The sequence below is a fragment of the Centroberyx gerrardi genome, chromosome 12 (assembly GCF_048128805.1).
Source record: "Centroberyx gerrardi isolate f3 chromosome 12, fCenGer3.hap1.cur.20231027, whole genome shotgun sequence".
Classification (NCBI taxonomy): domain Eukaryota; kingdom Metazoa; phylum Chordata; class Actinopteri; order Beryciformes; family Berycidae; genus Centroberyx; species Centroberyx gerrardi.
The window spans coordinates 25,405,585-25,420,171 of record NC_136008.1 but is presented as its reverse complement, the minus strand read 5'-3'; the positions used below and the strand labels follow the sequence as shown (position 1 = coordinate 25,420,171).

Sequence of the window (14,587 nt, the reverse complement as noted above, 5' to 3'; positions counted from 1 at the left end):
CACACAAAACCTAGACTCATTGACAAGTCATTGGATTGGATGTCCAAGTGAGCGTGGGAACCCTGTTTTCTTAATCACCATTGCTAACAAATTTGACTGATTACAATAACAACTGAAAATAAATTAGATCTCACTTTCTTAAACACCTTCCCCTCACCTTTCTCCATCCTCTCTTTTCCTCCCCCAGCCTGGCTCCACTCCCTGCAGAGGTCTGGAGCCGGTGGCCAGGCCCCAGAAACCGACGCGCCCGAGGAGGAGACTCTGTCGCTGGGCAGCAGCAGCAGCGGCGGCAGCAGCCTGCCCGACCAGGGTTACGCCGCCTCCGAGGGCACGGCCGAGGGCGAGGACTCGGGCCTGGTCAGCTCCCCGTCGGACACCCAGCCCACGTCCCCGGATGGGAGTTTGTCTCTGGACGGGAGCAGCGGAGGCGGAGGAGAGAGGCCGCTGGGGCCAGTGAGGGACAATTCCAGTGACAGCGACGAGGGATGTGCCACCTGGGGATCGAGACACAGGTACGGAGGGTCAGATGTCTGGAACTGATGCTCTCTGCGTTTTAGATACAGCTTTGGAGCAGGAGAGTGGCCCAAATGGATGGACAGGGAGGTTAAAGAGGGAGGAAGGGAGGAATAAATGGATTGAGGTTAGGGATGGAGGGGTTGTGAGCGAGGGAGGGGTGGGTAGGGGGCTAGATGGATGTGTGGAAGTGTGGGTAATTGGGTGGAGAGGGGGATAAATGGCAGAAGAGGGGAAGCATGGGGAGACACAGGATAGAGAAAGGGGAGGGATTAATGACCAAACAGGAATGGTAGAGAAAGATGAGAAAGTATGAGTGAGGATGAGGGAGGGAAGTAGATGTCATGAGAGTGTATAATTTCATTCACCTAATATATGATCTATGTTTGTCCAGCAAGTTGATTAAAAACATATTCTGGGTAGCGAGACAGATACATTAAGGAATCTGGGTTGACAGACTATGATTCACAGAGTCTACCTTACTCTGACTCATGTATCTTGCTTCATGCTTCCCAGCATTTATTCATCTCTCTCCATACTCCTTCCCATCGTCTTCCTCACATCTCTCACACTGCAGCCACCTTTTATTTTTTAATAGACTTTAAGTCTAGTCATTTTGGAGAATTGCAAAAACATGTTAAAAACCTCTTTTGACAGCAGTTATTTCATAGGTCACCTAAATGATCATGCCTAGTGATACAGTATAACCTATTTGTTACCCCAGTCATCTAAATGTGTGAGATATGGTTTAACTCTGACCAAAGTCTTGTACTTTGTGGGACCCTGGTGATTTGGCAGGCTAGGATGTGTGTGGTGCTCACAGTGTTGTGGATTTGAGCCTGCCTAACCACTAATAAGCCAAAATCTGCATAAAAATGATTAGTTAGATTCTTGTATTTGGCATTCACGTTAGTTTCACACCTGTATTTTCACCTGGAAAGTGAAGCATCACTGTTTCAGCTTTTCCTGATTCCAGCTTTAGAAGCCTCCCTACGTTTTTAGCTGTGCCAACAATACTAACCAAGAGCGGTTCCCGCCATGTGTTATATTTGAGTTGTCGCCAAAGCTGGCACCCTCAACCCTTAGTGTTGGGCTTTCATAGTTATGGTTCTAGGCCTTCATTCAAAGGGCTTTTTGGAAAGTGATTACTGCCCCAGATCACTTTTTGCCTTTTAAGTTGTTGTAAAATGTGTATGGTGCTGTGCCCAGACCAGTGATCCTTGATCAGTGCTCTTACTCAGAGAAACTTTCTGAATCCAGGGCCTGGCCTGATGCTGCTGGCTCCTCGGGTTTCCAGGAAAAGCGCTATAACCCTGTTTTCTCAGAGTCGTTGAGGAAAAGTAGACCAGTCCAAGTCTCTTAGAAGACAAATTCTATTTGGTTTGGCCTCCTTGGTGCAATTTGTTATGGCTAATACATCAGCGACTCATGAGAATGCTCTGCTGAACCCTCGAAGAGAGAGTGAAGGAAGTTTGAACTCTGTGGTAATAATATCTTTACAGCTGCATATTTCAAAGACAGCAGGCTCCAATGATAATAAAGTTCAACTTTGAACAAGCAAAAAATTTAAAAAACTAAAAGGTTTATTTTCTTTCCAATGTTATTTGACCTGTATTTAGCCTTTAGGTTACTGAGGCACATTAGTAACGGGAAGGGTACTGGATCTAATCCCAGCATCAACTGGAAGGTTTATATCGGCTGTTAGCTGGTGACTGGGGGGTTGGCTTTGTTAAAAACGTTGTGTGTGTATCTGTGTGTGTGTGTGTGTGTGTGTGCATTTGTGTGTGTGTACGCACGCCCGTGTAGGTGTGCAGATGTCTTTTCAAAACTTGTCCTTCTGTACCATCCTCAGACACGGTGACATCAGCCCAAAGGAGAAGTCAGGCAGGTTAAAGGACAGCTATGAGGAGGACCCTGAACTCACCGCCCGGCTCCATCAGACTTTGGCAGATTTTGAGGCGGACCTTGCAGGTGAGTGGCGGCCTCAGCTGACCCCGACATTCTTAGCACTAAATATATCTCAAAAAACATGTTCCATTTACATGTAGAGTTGAGGGCAGCACAGCTTTTTTAACATGCGCCTAAAGTAGGTAGTATCATGTAACCACCATTTAAATTCTTAGCCCTTGTCCTGTTTCCCATTCCAGACATCAGCCACATGGATATTGTCTCAGCGAAAGAGACGCCCTATACCTTATCCACAGACAGCAACGAGGTGCCAGTGTCTGTGGTGGACATGGACGTGCCAGTCACAGCCATAGATGAAGTACTGGAAGACTACGGACATGACATGACAGACAATGAGGCAAAGCTACTGACCAGGACTCAGTCAACTGGCAGCAAAGGTAGAGAGAATAATGAGTGTTTTGGGGTCCATTTATTCAGGGTTTTACATAGCTCATGCATTTTATTTATATATTTAAATGACTTTATCTTATCCCATCTTATCACAGGTCCAAGCTTTTGTCACCAGTCCAGTGAAGAGATACAGAACAAAAACAACAATGCTCGCACAAATGGCAGAAAAGAAAGCAGCGGTGCAAATACACAGCAGCCATCTCAGCCTGCACAGCGCAGGAAATCACTGGAGAACAAGTCTATGATTGGTAAAGTGAAAGACGAGAAACAGACTAAGACAATAGAGACAAAAATGAAAGAGACCAAGACTGTGAAAGAGGAAAAACAAACAACAGCGGTAAAATCCAGTGTTGGTGTGCAGAAAAAAAGCCACAACACTCAGATCAAACCTGGTCCAGTTAAAAGCAACACTCTCAATGTTCAAGAGAAGAAGCCCAGTCTGCCACTGACCAATCAGAGATCGGTGTCCACAGAAGAAGAAGAAGCGATTCCTATGTACAGATTCCACCAAAATGCCACCAGCGCTACCACCCCGCACAGCAAAATCACCTGCAACCCCACGTCACGCTTTGGTATGAAAACTTTCACTGTGATCCCTCCCAAATCCTCTGTCAGCCATGCTGTGACGAAAAAGCCAGCTATCACCTTAACTGTAGGTGCCATTAAGATCGATGACCAGGGGAACATGGTGAAACCGGGGATGTCCCGCAACAAATTTGGTGGTTCGTCAGAGTCTGGGATTAATTCCAACGAGGGTTCCCCTCTTCTGGGAACAGCCAAAGCCTTCTGGAGCTCAAATGAAAGACAAGAAAGTGTTGTGGCACCCAGCAGAGGTCTTAGCGACAAGGCTAAAGAGAGCGCTGATGACCTGAGAAATACTCACACTGCTCTCTCAGAAACTACATTGAAGACCAATAAGACTGAGAACCTGAAAATGACACAAGGTCCATCTAATGAACCTGCAGAGAAGGCCAAGCCCAAAGAGACGGTTAAAGAAAAGGCGAAAGAACCAGTGAAAGAAGTCGTTGAAGTTCCGAAGGAGGAACGGGTAGAGGCGGAGAGCAAGGTGTCAGTGTCCAATCATGTACAGCAGCCAAGTAATAAACCTCCCCTTCCCCCTCCTCTTGTCCTAGACCAGAAAAGAGACCTGTCCTTCCTTAAACCATCCAGGCGAACCTCCAGCCAGTACGTGGCCTCTGCCATCACTAAATACACCCCAAAGACTAAACCCAACAGCATCCCCAACATCCCCGAGTCCTCTGCTTCCCTGAAAACACAGAGTTTCAGCTTCCAGAAGGGCGGTCGGTCCATACATGTGAATCCACACCAATCCTCCCAGTCGTCTGTATCAGATAATAAGGAGATCAGTTCTGGTTCTGTGTTCCACCCTCCCGGCCCTAAGAGGTCTATGAGCTATCCTGAGTACATGTCAGACAGACAGAGAGATCCTGAAGAGGTGAGGCAGGACAGGGGAGGATTTGTTAGCGGCCTTGGATCCACCAAAGGAAGCTCTAAGACTCTAGAAACGGGAACAGCCAACAGTAAGCATATACGGCCTCGCAGCCCCACCCAAATTAATATGACCGCCAGTGATGGCAGAGATCATATTAAACATATCCAGGCCAGAAGCCCCAGCCCAACACAAACCAGTCCTCTACAGTCACCGACCACACAGGTCCCAGCCTTCAAGACAGCATCCCAAGCCCAGGTCAGTGCAAGTCTATGTATAAACCTGATGTATATATATGTTTCATGTTGTTTCTCGGTTTAAAGAAAGTGAATTCACAGTAAAATGAGCTTTATAACTTTAAGGAATGTGATACCTAGATATGAAAAGTTATGGAGGAATCTTATTGAAGTCATGAGCTCTCTAAGCCCATAAGTATTCTTTCACATACTCTATTCTATTATCTTATATTATATTACAGTACAGTTGATACTCCATATCTTATCTTCAGACCAACAGAGAGATGAGCAGCCATCCAGCGCTGGCGAAGAAACCAGAACCTTCCGTGATCGTGTCCGGCGGCGGCGTGCTCCCCGAGCCGCAGCAGGTGACAGTGTTTGGGCCGGTAAAAAAGTTCAGACCAGTGATCTGCAAGTCTGTGGAGAAAGAGACGTCTCTCCACAGCAACCTGATGGAGGCCATCCAGGCTGCGGGAGGCAAGGACAGGCTCAAGAAGGTGAGACCCATTGAGTGATAGATGTATGGATGGATGAGAAGGAGATAGGGAAACCAACATGATTTGGGGGACATATTGGAAATTCTAAAACAAACTGCAATTGAATGTTCATGATTGTGTTGACAGGAAAAGCAGTAAGAGGTTTTGATTTTCTTCCTCTTCTCTCGATGTTAGATCTCCGGTTCTGGTCCCAGCAGCTTGAAGAAAGCGTCATATGTTGAGGAGGAGAATGAGAGGTCTGCTCTGCTGGCTGCCATCAGAGCTCAGAGCATCTCTGGAAGGCTGAGGAAGGTAAAACACCCTCTTGGTCAAATATCAGCACACCATTTGTTCAGATTTCTATCAAGGGGGATAGTAGCACTAACATAGAGAGTACATAGAGAATACATTATGTCATTTTTGGTTAGAACATCATTATAGTGCAAATGCTCTACTCAATCTCAAGTGAATGCTCATGTACTACTTGTGATCCATCAAAGGTATTGAAAAAAGTATAGAAAAGTATAGAGTATAGAAAAAGTAAATTCAATTATTCTTCTTTTATACTTTCCTTTTTGACACTTAAAAAGGGACAAACAAGTGTACGCAATCTGAAAGATTGGTATCATAACTGTTACAACTCCTCTATGGAAAAAGATCATTGTATTATGAATAAACTGCAGCAGTGTGTTTAAAGAGAATGCAAATGCTAACATCTGTGTCTGTTAGCTAGTTAGCGACTCACAGAACTATGCATGGAAGCATGTTATGCAAGCATGGGTGTCTATTTCCATCCCTGTATGTGGACTGCAAGCTGTGGTTTGTTGTCATGTAAGGAGCCATGTAGAATGACAGGGGCAGGAAATGTGCTGCTGTAGCGGAGGCCCATCTGCGGTTCTATTCTAGAGGGTTCCTGACCAGAACTGGAATCTCTGGAATGCTGCATGACTAAATCGGACTCAAACTCTTTGGGTTTTTCTCCAACAAAAAAGAAAAGAAAGAAAAAGATGGAAGATAAATATAGTGGGCCCTCTTTGAACGTCTCTTATGGAATGTGTATATGTAAATAGAATAGAATTTTGCCAATATATTGCCTCTGTTGTACAAGCAGCATATGTGTGAACTTAGAGTACAAATCTCTTTGATAAAGTCCTAAACCTTTACATTGTAGTGCAGTAGGGGGTGTGGGTGTGAGAGAATGAGAGGTTGGGTATATACGCACATGCATCCACGCTTGTGTGTTCGTGCACGAGTGTGTGTCACTTGTTTGTGTGTGTTTGTGTGTGTGTGTGTGTGTGTGAAAGCAGCTGTCCCCCTGCCTGTGTGTGTGTGTGTGTGTGTGTGTGTGTGTGTGTGTGTGTGTCTACAGTTCACCATTGTCTCTCTCCTCTACGCTCCACAGACCAAATCTGGGGCTGCTGACGAGCTGGAGAAGTTCAGGAAGACCGCTGCCGAGGAGGAGGAGAGCGACGCAGGCCCTCCCTCCTCTCACTCTCCCACTCCTCCCTCTTTCTCCAGCCCTTCCCCTGCACTCTCTTCTCCTGCTGCCTTCGCCCCACCACCGCCACCGCCCCTCAATGGACCTCCACCTCCACCTCCCCCCGCGCCCCCTGTCCCAGCCCAGGTTAAGCCCGGCGTTGCGGTGCTTCCAGGCGGTAACGCCCACATGAACCCCGCCATGGCCAGGGAGGCCATGCTGGAGGCCATCCGCTCTGGATCTGCCGCTGAGAGGCTAAAGAAGGTAGGAAAGACTGCTACCCACAATCCACCTTGACCATACAGCTGTTGTGGTAGCTGTTGCAGATGTCCCTACTCTCCATATCTAACATACTCTGTATTGGTACTATGGGATTTTCCAAACAATTCTTCTTGGGGGGTTGAAACTTCTGAGGAGCAATAATGCAGCAAGATATTTCACACAGAGATGATGTACAGTAAGTAAAAGTGAGTAAAACTTTAAAATCACACATATCCCGTTGGATGAAATCGAAATGGATGGATCAAATTCCACCTAAACTCGGTGGCTTTCAACTCTCTCTCCGTCTATACAATAAGGAAAAATACACCAACAAAAAATAGAACAAAGAAAGCATAATCCAATTAAAATTTTGCATAGACACAGCCAAAGCACCCTAAAAATGAATAAGATTAAGATTTTGTTTTATTGTCAACAAAGTTGTGTTCGCAGCTCCCTCAGTTTGATGCATAACAAACTAAACAATAATAAACAAGTAATCTAAACAAATAAATAAATAAAAACTGAGTGCAAAACACAGTGAGCAAAGTGCATTGTCAGTTAATTTAAAAACTTAAAAGCAGTTAATTAAAAAAATGTATACATCTGATGACATTAATTTTTTTTTTTTTTTTCAATTTCATGCCCTTAGAGCACATGCCGGAATCATTTCACCCACCGAAACTTTCTCCTTGGATGAATCTAAGAAGGGAGAGAAGGATAGAAAAAAAGAGACAAAAATAGACAGAGACAGACAGACAGAGGAAGGAGAGCCAGAGGCAGCAGCAGCAGACAAACAGATAGGGAGAGAGCAACAGAGAGCGAAAAGACGCATAGAGAGAGATTTGAACTCAGTCTCACGTCTCCCCTTCGCCTCGTTGGAACGCATCTGAGGCAGAACAAAGCCTCCTGTGGTGCGGCAGCTGGGGAGCTGGAAGTGAGACGTAGATTGTAACACGTATGAAGATCCGTCTGACAGATATAACGTACTGCCGCGTGTAATATTTTCAAGAGGATAGAGTTGAATTTTAGGTCAGGACTGTTCTGAGTTAAGTTGCCGGAGGATAGCGAGGCATTTTTGCATCGTTTAAAGCAGACAGGAGCAATAATAACAAAGAATGAATGTACTTAAAGGAATATGGTTAGAATTGTTTACGCATTTTTTTGAGGAATAGGATTTGTAGTTCTGTCCTGCTCCATGTTATTCTCAAATGTGCTTCAATACAAAATCTACAAAATCATAGAACTTTTTGCAGCATATCATGAACTTTTATTCCTCTCAAGACCAGTTTGGTGCAGTACAAACATGACGTGTGTTGTTTTTATTTTGTGTCTCTCTTATATCTAGGTGGCAGCACCCACAAAGACAGTCCAAGTGAATGGCAGACTGGGGACGATCCAAGCAACCTCCTCAACGCTTCCTCAGAAATAAGGGGGGAAGCCCACATGACCGCATGGAGGAATGATTCTCAAATTCCATTTCTTTCTTTTTTTTGTGCTTTTGCAGCGGTAGTCCAGGGAAATGGCTTGAATTCAATTTTTAAGTGAAGGTTATTTGACTGTTTGAGGCATCTTGTTCAGATGCATGACATTAATCACAGAAAAAAGGGATTTCTCCAGAAGGGCTCCCACAGCTCTGACTAACAGTCTGGGGCCTTATACTTTAGCTAATGTGCAATTTATTCAGATTTAATAAAGGCAGTGGTAGGCAGGGGAATTCCTCGTTTCTTGTTTTGAAATCTGTTGTTATCAAGGGGGAGGAATTGAAGCATTTCTTCTTACAAGGGGAATGATGCTCTGCCCCCTCGCATTGCTCTCTGTAGCCAAACAACACTAGTAAGCTCTCACTGATACAGCTGAGAGGCGAAGAGTTTGAAGTTGCTTCAGCTCATGAAGTAAGATCTTTCACATAGCTTCTGACATTTGCTTGGAAATGCGTGCATGCGTGTCATGTAATGCTTTCATTGGAGCAAATTTAACACTTTTGGTTTCTAGGCTATTATTCCATTATTCCTTGCTACAGTCTGTCATACTGTGTGCATCTCTATAACATATCACTGTTCCTATACATATCTCGCCATCTGTACTTGAATTCAGTAGTTTTTATAACTGGAAGGGTGTAAAAAGCATGTGCCAATTTTATTTTATTTCATTTTTTTCATCAAAGAAATAAATATTTCGAGTTTAAATGGTTGATGCTACTTTCAGATCATATTTGTTTTGATCGTTTTATTTGCTTTTAACAGTTAAGTTATGGATGCCTTATGCTGTTGCTCAGTCAGTGTTATGTATATGATGTTTGCTGTAAATATTCCATATGGGGTGCAATAAGTTAGACCTGATGATGTTCCCAGATATGGGCAACTTAAGATTTGTTTAATGGATCAAGTAGAATAATGAAAATAATTGAAAACATGTTTTTAAGTGCACTTAAAGAAGGGAAAACAAGGTTGAGGAAGTGTATTATTTTGCCCAGATCTGGTCCATAATGCCAACTTGTACAATACTTGGCTGTGAGGAGTAGTGAACTGGTGACTGACTAGTGCCTGCTAGCTCTTTCTGCTCCACTTTTGGCTTCTAACCCTCATTTATGCTGCTGTTTAAAATCTACTCACATTGTCATACATGGTCAGTGTCTGCAGAAATCTTGATTTTCCATTGGCACCTGTGCACTTTTGATATTTTACAATGCAGTTATCGTTGGTTTGGCTTCATGCCAGGCCCGGGGCACGTTTATTTTCACATGGGAGACAATATCACCCATCACCCCCCTAACAAAATTGGTGAGTCATTGTTTTTGCTGTACACTGACGGTATAACTGACCATGCCTTAAATGTTTAATAGATTACATATAGAGAGAAATTAAGACTAACCTATCCCTTCCTTGACATTTCAGAGCATTTTTGAAGCACTGTTATTGGAAGTATGTTATTGGTGGAGACCACCATGAGCAAAGAGATTAGTTTATTAATCAACAAGTCGTTACCAATATGTAATGGCTATATAATACAAACCCGCTGTTGTAGGAGTGTGTCAGCAGTAGTTTAGGCTGCCTGTGGCCTTGATTTAGACAGGTGTTGGTACATTTCATTCTGTTGTGTATGTAAAGCTTACAGAATGGAGTAGCTATGATTGATAGAGAGAAATGTGTATCAAAATGGTGTAATATATTTATAGATGAAGTAGTTTGGTAGCACTGAATCACCTTTAGAGTGAAGACCTGAATGATAGACCCTAGAGGACCCATATTCAGGTGTGCACATGATTGCTGCTGCATATTGTGATATAAATATAAGTAAAGGGAGTTACATTCCTAGTTTCATAGAGATCTACTTTAATTTATGCTCAGATCAACGCTCAAAAAATAATGTACCTTTTATTCTGAGGGAAAACCTTTTCTTTTTTCTTCTTTTTTTCTCTTTATTGGAGGGGGTTATTTCATTTCTGCTAATGGTTTCATTCACACACAATATCCTACAGCACAGCATAGCCTTGTATATTTTGTAAACTAAAGAAAAATCATCACAGTGATAGATTTGGTTTAAATGGTACATTGGCAGAATGATATTCTAATGATTTAGTGTGAGAGTTTTATAAGCTGTTGCTTTTTAAGTTTCAAGTGCACATTGTTTTTGGGAAGGTTGCACAGTTGTTATTTTTGTCTACCTAATTTTTGATTCAATAAATGATTTTGTAATCAAGCAAGAACTGACTCTTTTAATGTAACATTTTGTTGTGTTTTTTTTACTATTTTAAGTATTGTGCAGAATACACAGTCAATTATTGCACTCTTTTCCTCCCAGATTGCCCTCTGCTGCCCAGTATACTCTGAGTGCAAGTTTTATGAAGAGCAACACAGTGCATGCAGTCCTCATGGCCATTTTAACTGATTAATGGTGAAAGTGGATTTAAGCCTTGGGCTTAGTATTTTATGGTTGTAAATGGACTTTGAAGAACCAGATATCCACCATTTGACAGAAGTCACTCCTGCTCTTAGAACATGATTGTAAAAGTAAAACCTATTGTGTTTCATTTTTTCAAGTTACTGGCTATCTTAAGAGCGTTGCATACAAAATATTATAAATGAGTATCATATCAGTTGGGGTTGGAAACATTTGTATATTTAAGTATTTAATGAATGGATTGCAGGTCAAAGTTAATTCATATCAAAAACAAACAAAATCCAAGTGTCATTCCTGTATTTTTTTGTAATTTGATATGAATTGCTGCTCTTTTCCTTAGATAGCGATAAGTCAGAGGTTAGACAGGTGGTGTCATGACCGTTGACCTTGAAAGTGTCATTCTGATGTGTCTGATTCACTGTTCCATTCCCATCAGTGTGGCTGTCTATAGACTGTGGTCTCCTTGCTGTCCATATGAAATATGTCACAACTCTCTTTCTTTCTCTCTCTCTCTCCCTCCCTCTCTCTCTCTCTCCCTCTCCCTCTCTGTATTACCACACCACAGATGAGCTACTATTCCGAGCAGCAGCTCATGACCCTGACTCATCACCATGTGGCCACACATAATGACTCTCACAGAGCTTGAACCTAACCTGCATTAACCTGTTTCCTGAAACACTAGTCATTGCACACACACACACACACACACACACACACACACATAAACCCACTTGAATGATGCAAAAGTCCATATGAGTTGCAAAATCACATGGAAATACACATTGCGTATGCAAATATTTGTAGAGAATTCTTTATAGCAGCAGATTAGATGTAATGTAGATGCGATGTCCTTAGATACCAAGTCAACAAGTCTGCCATGCTTTTGTAAGTTGAATATGTCGGTTAAGCTCACTCTGATATAAATGCTATGCTTTGTCTAACTAAGAGTATGCTTTTAAATGGTTTCAGTTGGTAGCATGGCCATACTGATGGGTGAATTACACGTTCAAGACTGGGACTCACCTCAAGGGGAAGCTATGGGCCTTGCCATTTAGAAAGTGAAATATGTTTTTTTTTTCTTTATCCCTTCATGATCTTAGGGCGCACAGTGTGAAGAACCGTTCCCGGTTTCCACAAAGTCAGATAGCAAAAACAAAGCAGTGTCCAGTCTCCTGATAGTGATGGTATTTTACCAACAGAGAAATGCATTTACAATTACAATTTCCCATTTGGCAGACGCTTTTATCCAAAGCGACGTACACATGAGATTTTAATACAACACAAGCAATGATCTAGTCAGGAGAGAACAATGAGAATAAGTGCCATAAAGCTAAGTTCTGGTCCAACAGGACATAGGTGCTACGAGGCAGTGCATAGAGGCAATGCATAGAGTGCATAGAGGCAGATAAAGATTTTTTATTTTTTTTTGGATTACACAGTCCATCAGGTGAGAAGGTGTTCACTAAAGAGCTGGGTCTTTAGCCTTTTCTTAAAGATTGAGAGGGACTCTGCGGATCGAATGGAGTTTGGTAACTCGTTCCACCACCGAGGAACCACAGAAGAAGAGTCTGGCTAGAGACTTAGGGCCTTGTTGTGGTGGCAGCACCAGGCGCCGCTCCTTGGCAGAGCGTAGTGGGCGGGAGGGAGCGTAGACCTGAATGAGGGAGTTCAGGTAGGTAGGAGCCGTTTTGGTTGCTGCTTTGTAGGCGAGCATCAAGGACTTCAACTTGATGCGGGCAGCAACTGGGAGCCAGTGGAGGGATATGAACAGCGGAGTGATATGCTCTTTTGGGCTGGTTGAAGACCAGACGCGTCGCCACGTTCTGGATCATCTGCAGAGGTTTGAGCGTACATGCCGGGAGCCCTGCCAGAAAGGAGTTGCAGTAGTCAAGGCGTGATATTACAAGCGCCTGTACTAGGAGTTGTGCTGCATGTTCAGACAGGTAGGGTCTGATCTTCCTGATGTTGTACAGGGCAAATCGGCATGACCGAGCAACAGAAGCCACATGCTCCTTAAAGGTTAGTTGGTCATCAATCATGACACCCAAGTTTCTGGCAGACTTTGCAGGAATGAGCTGAGCTGATTCGAGCTGGATACTGATCTGTTGTTGTACAGAGGGACTGGCTGGGATGACAAGGAGTTCAGTCTTTGACAGGTTAAGCTGAAGGTGGCGTTCCTTCATCCATGCCGAGATATCGGCGAGGCATGCCGATATCCGCGCCGAGACTCTGGGGTCGTCTGGCGGGAACGATAGGAGGAGCTGGGTATCATCAGCATATGAGTGGTATGAGAAGCCATGTGAGCGGATGACTGCACCAAGTGAGGTGGTGTATATTGAAAAGAGAAGGGGTCCAAACACTGACCCTTGAGGTACCCCTGTGGACAAGCAGTGGGATTTAGACACTTCCCCTCTCCAAGACACTCTAAAAGACCTCCTGAGAGGTAGGACTCAAACCAGCGGAGAGCAGATCCTGAGAAGCCAAGCTCAGCGAGTGTGGAGAGGAGGATTTGGTGGTTAACCGTGTCAAAGGCAGCCGATAGGTCAAGCAACATTAGAACAGAGGACTGACCGGCAGCTCTAGCTGATCGCAGTGTTTCCACTACAGACAAGAGCGTCTCGGTAGAGTGTCCGCGTTTGAAGCCAGACTGGTTAGGATCATACAGGTTGTTCTCGGAAAGGAATTCAGAGACTTGATTAAAGACTGTGCGCTCAAGTGTCTTGGAAAGGAAGGTGAGGAGTGAAACCGCCTGTAATTTTCAACCTGAGATGGGTTGAGTAGGTTTCTTTAGCAGCGGGGTAACCCGGGCTTGCTTAAAAGCAGTGGGGAACACACCCGTTTTAAGTGAGGAGTTGATGATGTGCGTGACTGCAAGGATAAGTGTGGGCGAAATGGCCTGCAGGAGGTTGGAGGGTATGGGGTCCAATGGACAGGTAGTGGGACGAGAGTCCAGCAGAAGCTTGGAGACTTGCTCCTCGGTGAGATGGGAAAATGAGAGGAGTGAGGCCCTGTTAGCTGGCGGCAACATACTGAGTTGGTCAGGCTCAGAGAACTGATTACTGATGGCAGAAACCTTATCAGTAAAGAAGGATGCGAAGAGGTCAGCAGTGAGCAAAGTTGAGGGTGGAGGTGGTGGAGGGTTGAGGAGTGAGTTAAAAGCTGAAAATAATTTCCGAGCGTCTTTGGTGCTGCTGATTTTCTCCTGATAATAAGTGGCCTTGGCACTTTTTAGATGGGAGGAGAATGCAGATAGGAGAGTCTGATAGTCACTGAGGTCAGTGGGATCTCTGGATTTGCGCCATTTTCTCTCAGCTGCTCTGAGCCCCGCCCGTTGCTCTCTGATGACACTGGTAAGCCATGGACTAGGAGGGGTGTTGCAAGCAGGTTTGGATGAGAGTGGGCAGAGATTGTTTAGAGAGGTGGCTAGCGAGGAGCAGAGTGTGTCTGTAGCCTCATTGGCATGGAGTGAGGAGAATTCATTATGAGGGGGCATGGTAGCCAAGACCTCATTGGAGAGCTGAGCCGGTGTGAGGGACCGGAGGTTTCGTCTGAAGGAGACCATTTTCGGCGGAACGTGAGGATGTTCCGGTAAGGAAACCGTGAATTGAATAAAGAAGTGGTCTGACAGATGTAAGGGGGTGACAGTCAGATTTGCTGTGCAGCAGTTTCGAGTCACAATCAGATCGAGTGTATTGCCCGCTTTGTGTGTGGGAGCGGTGGAGACCTGTTTGAGGTCAAATGAGGACAGAAGTGAAAGGAAGTCAGCCGCTTGGGGTTTGTCAAGATGGATATTCATGTCCCCCATGACCATCAGTGGGGTGCCATCTTCAGGAATGGCTGAGAGTAGCATGTCCAGTTCAACTACAAAGTTCCCCAGTAGCCCTGGTGGGCGATATATGACAACCACAAATAGCTT

The 14,587-nt window shown here is 44.3% G+C and overlaps 1 protein-coding gene across 1 annotated transcript in view; it reads left to right on the top strand.

The window, feature by feature from the left end:
• Positions 1-10,470, top strand: part of cobl (cordon-bleu WH2 repeat protein) — a 67,089-nt gene extending 56,619 nt beyond the window's left edge. The window contains exons 12-19 of the mRNA XM_078287364.1: positions 188-512; positions 2,366-2,488; positions 2,668-2,858; positions 2,967-4,579; positions 4,830-5,054; positions 5,229-5,345; positions 6,436-6,774; positions 8,117-10,470. Coding sequence (XP_078143490.1) covers positions 188-512; positions 2,366-2,488; positions 2,668-2,858; positions 2,967-4,579; positions 4,830-5,054; positions 5,229-5,345; positions 6,436-6,774; positions 8,117-8,200 — 3,017 coding nt within the window. The 3' untranslated portion in view covers positions 8,201-10,470. The remainder of the gene's footprint in view (positions 1-187; positions 513-2,365; positions 2,489-2,667; positions 2,859-2,966; positions 4,580-4,829; positions 5,055-5,228; positions 5,346-6,435; positions 6,775-8,116) is intronic.
• Positions 10,471-14,587: the final 4,117 nt, after the last annotated feature.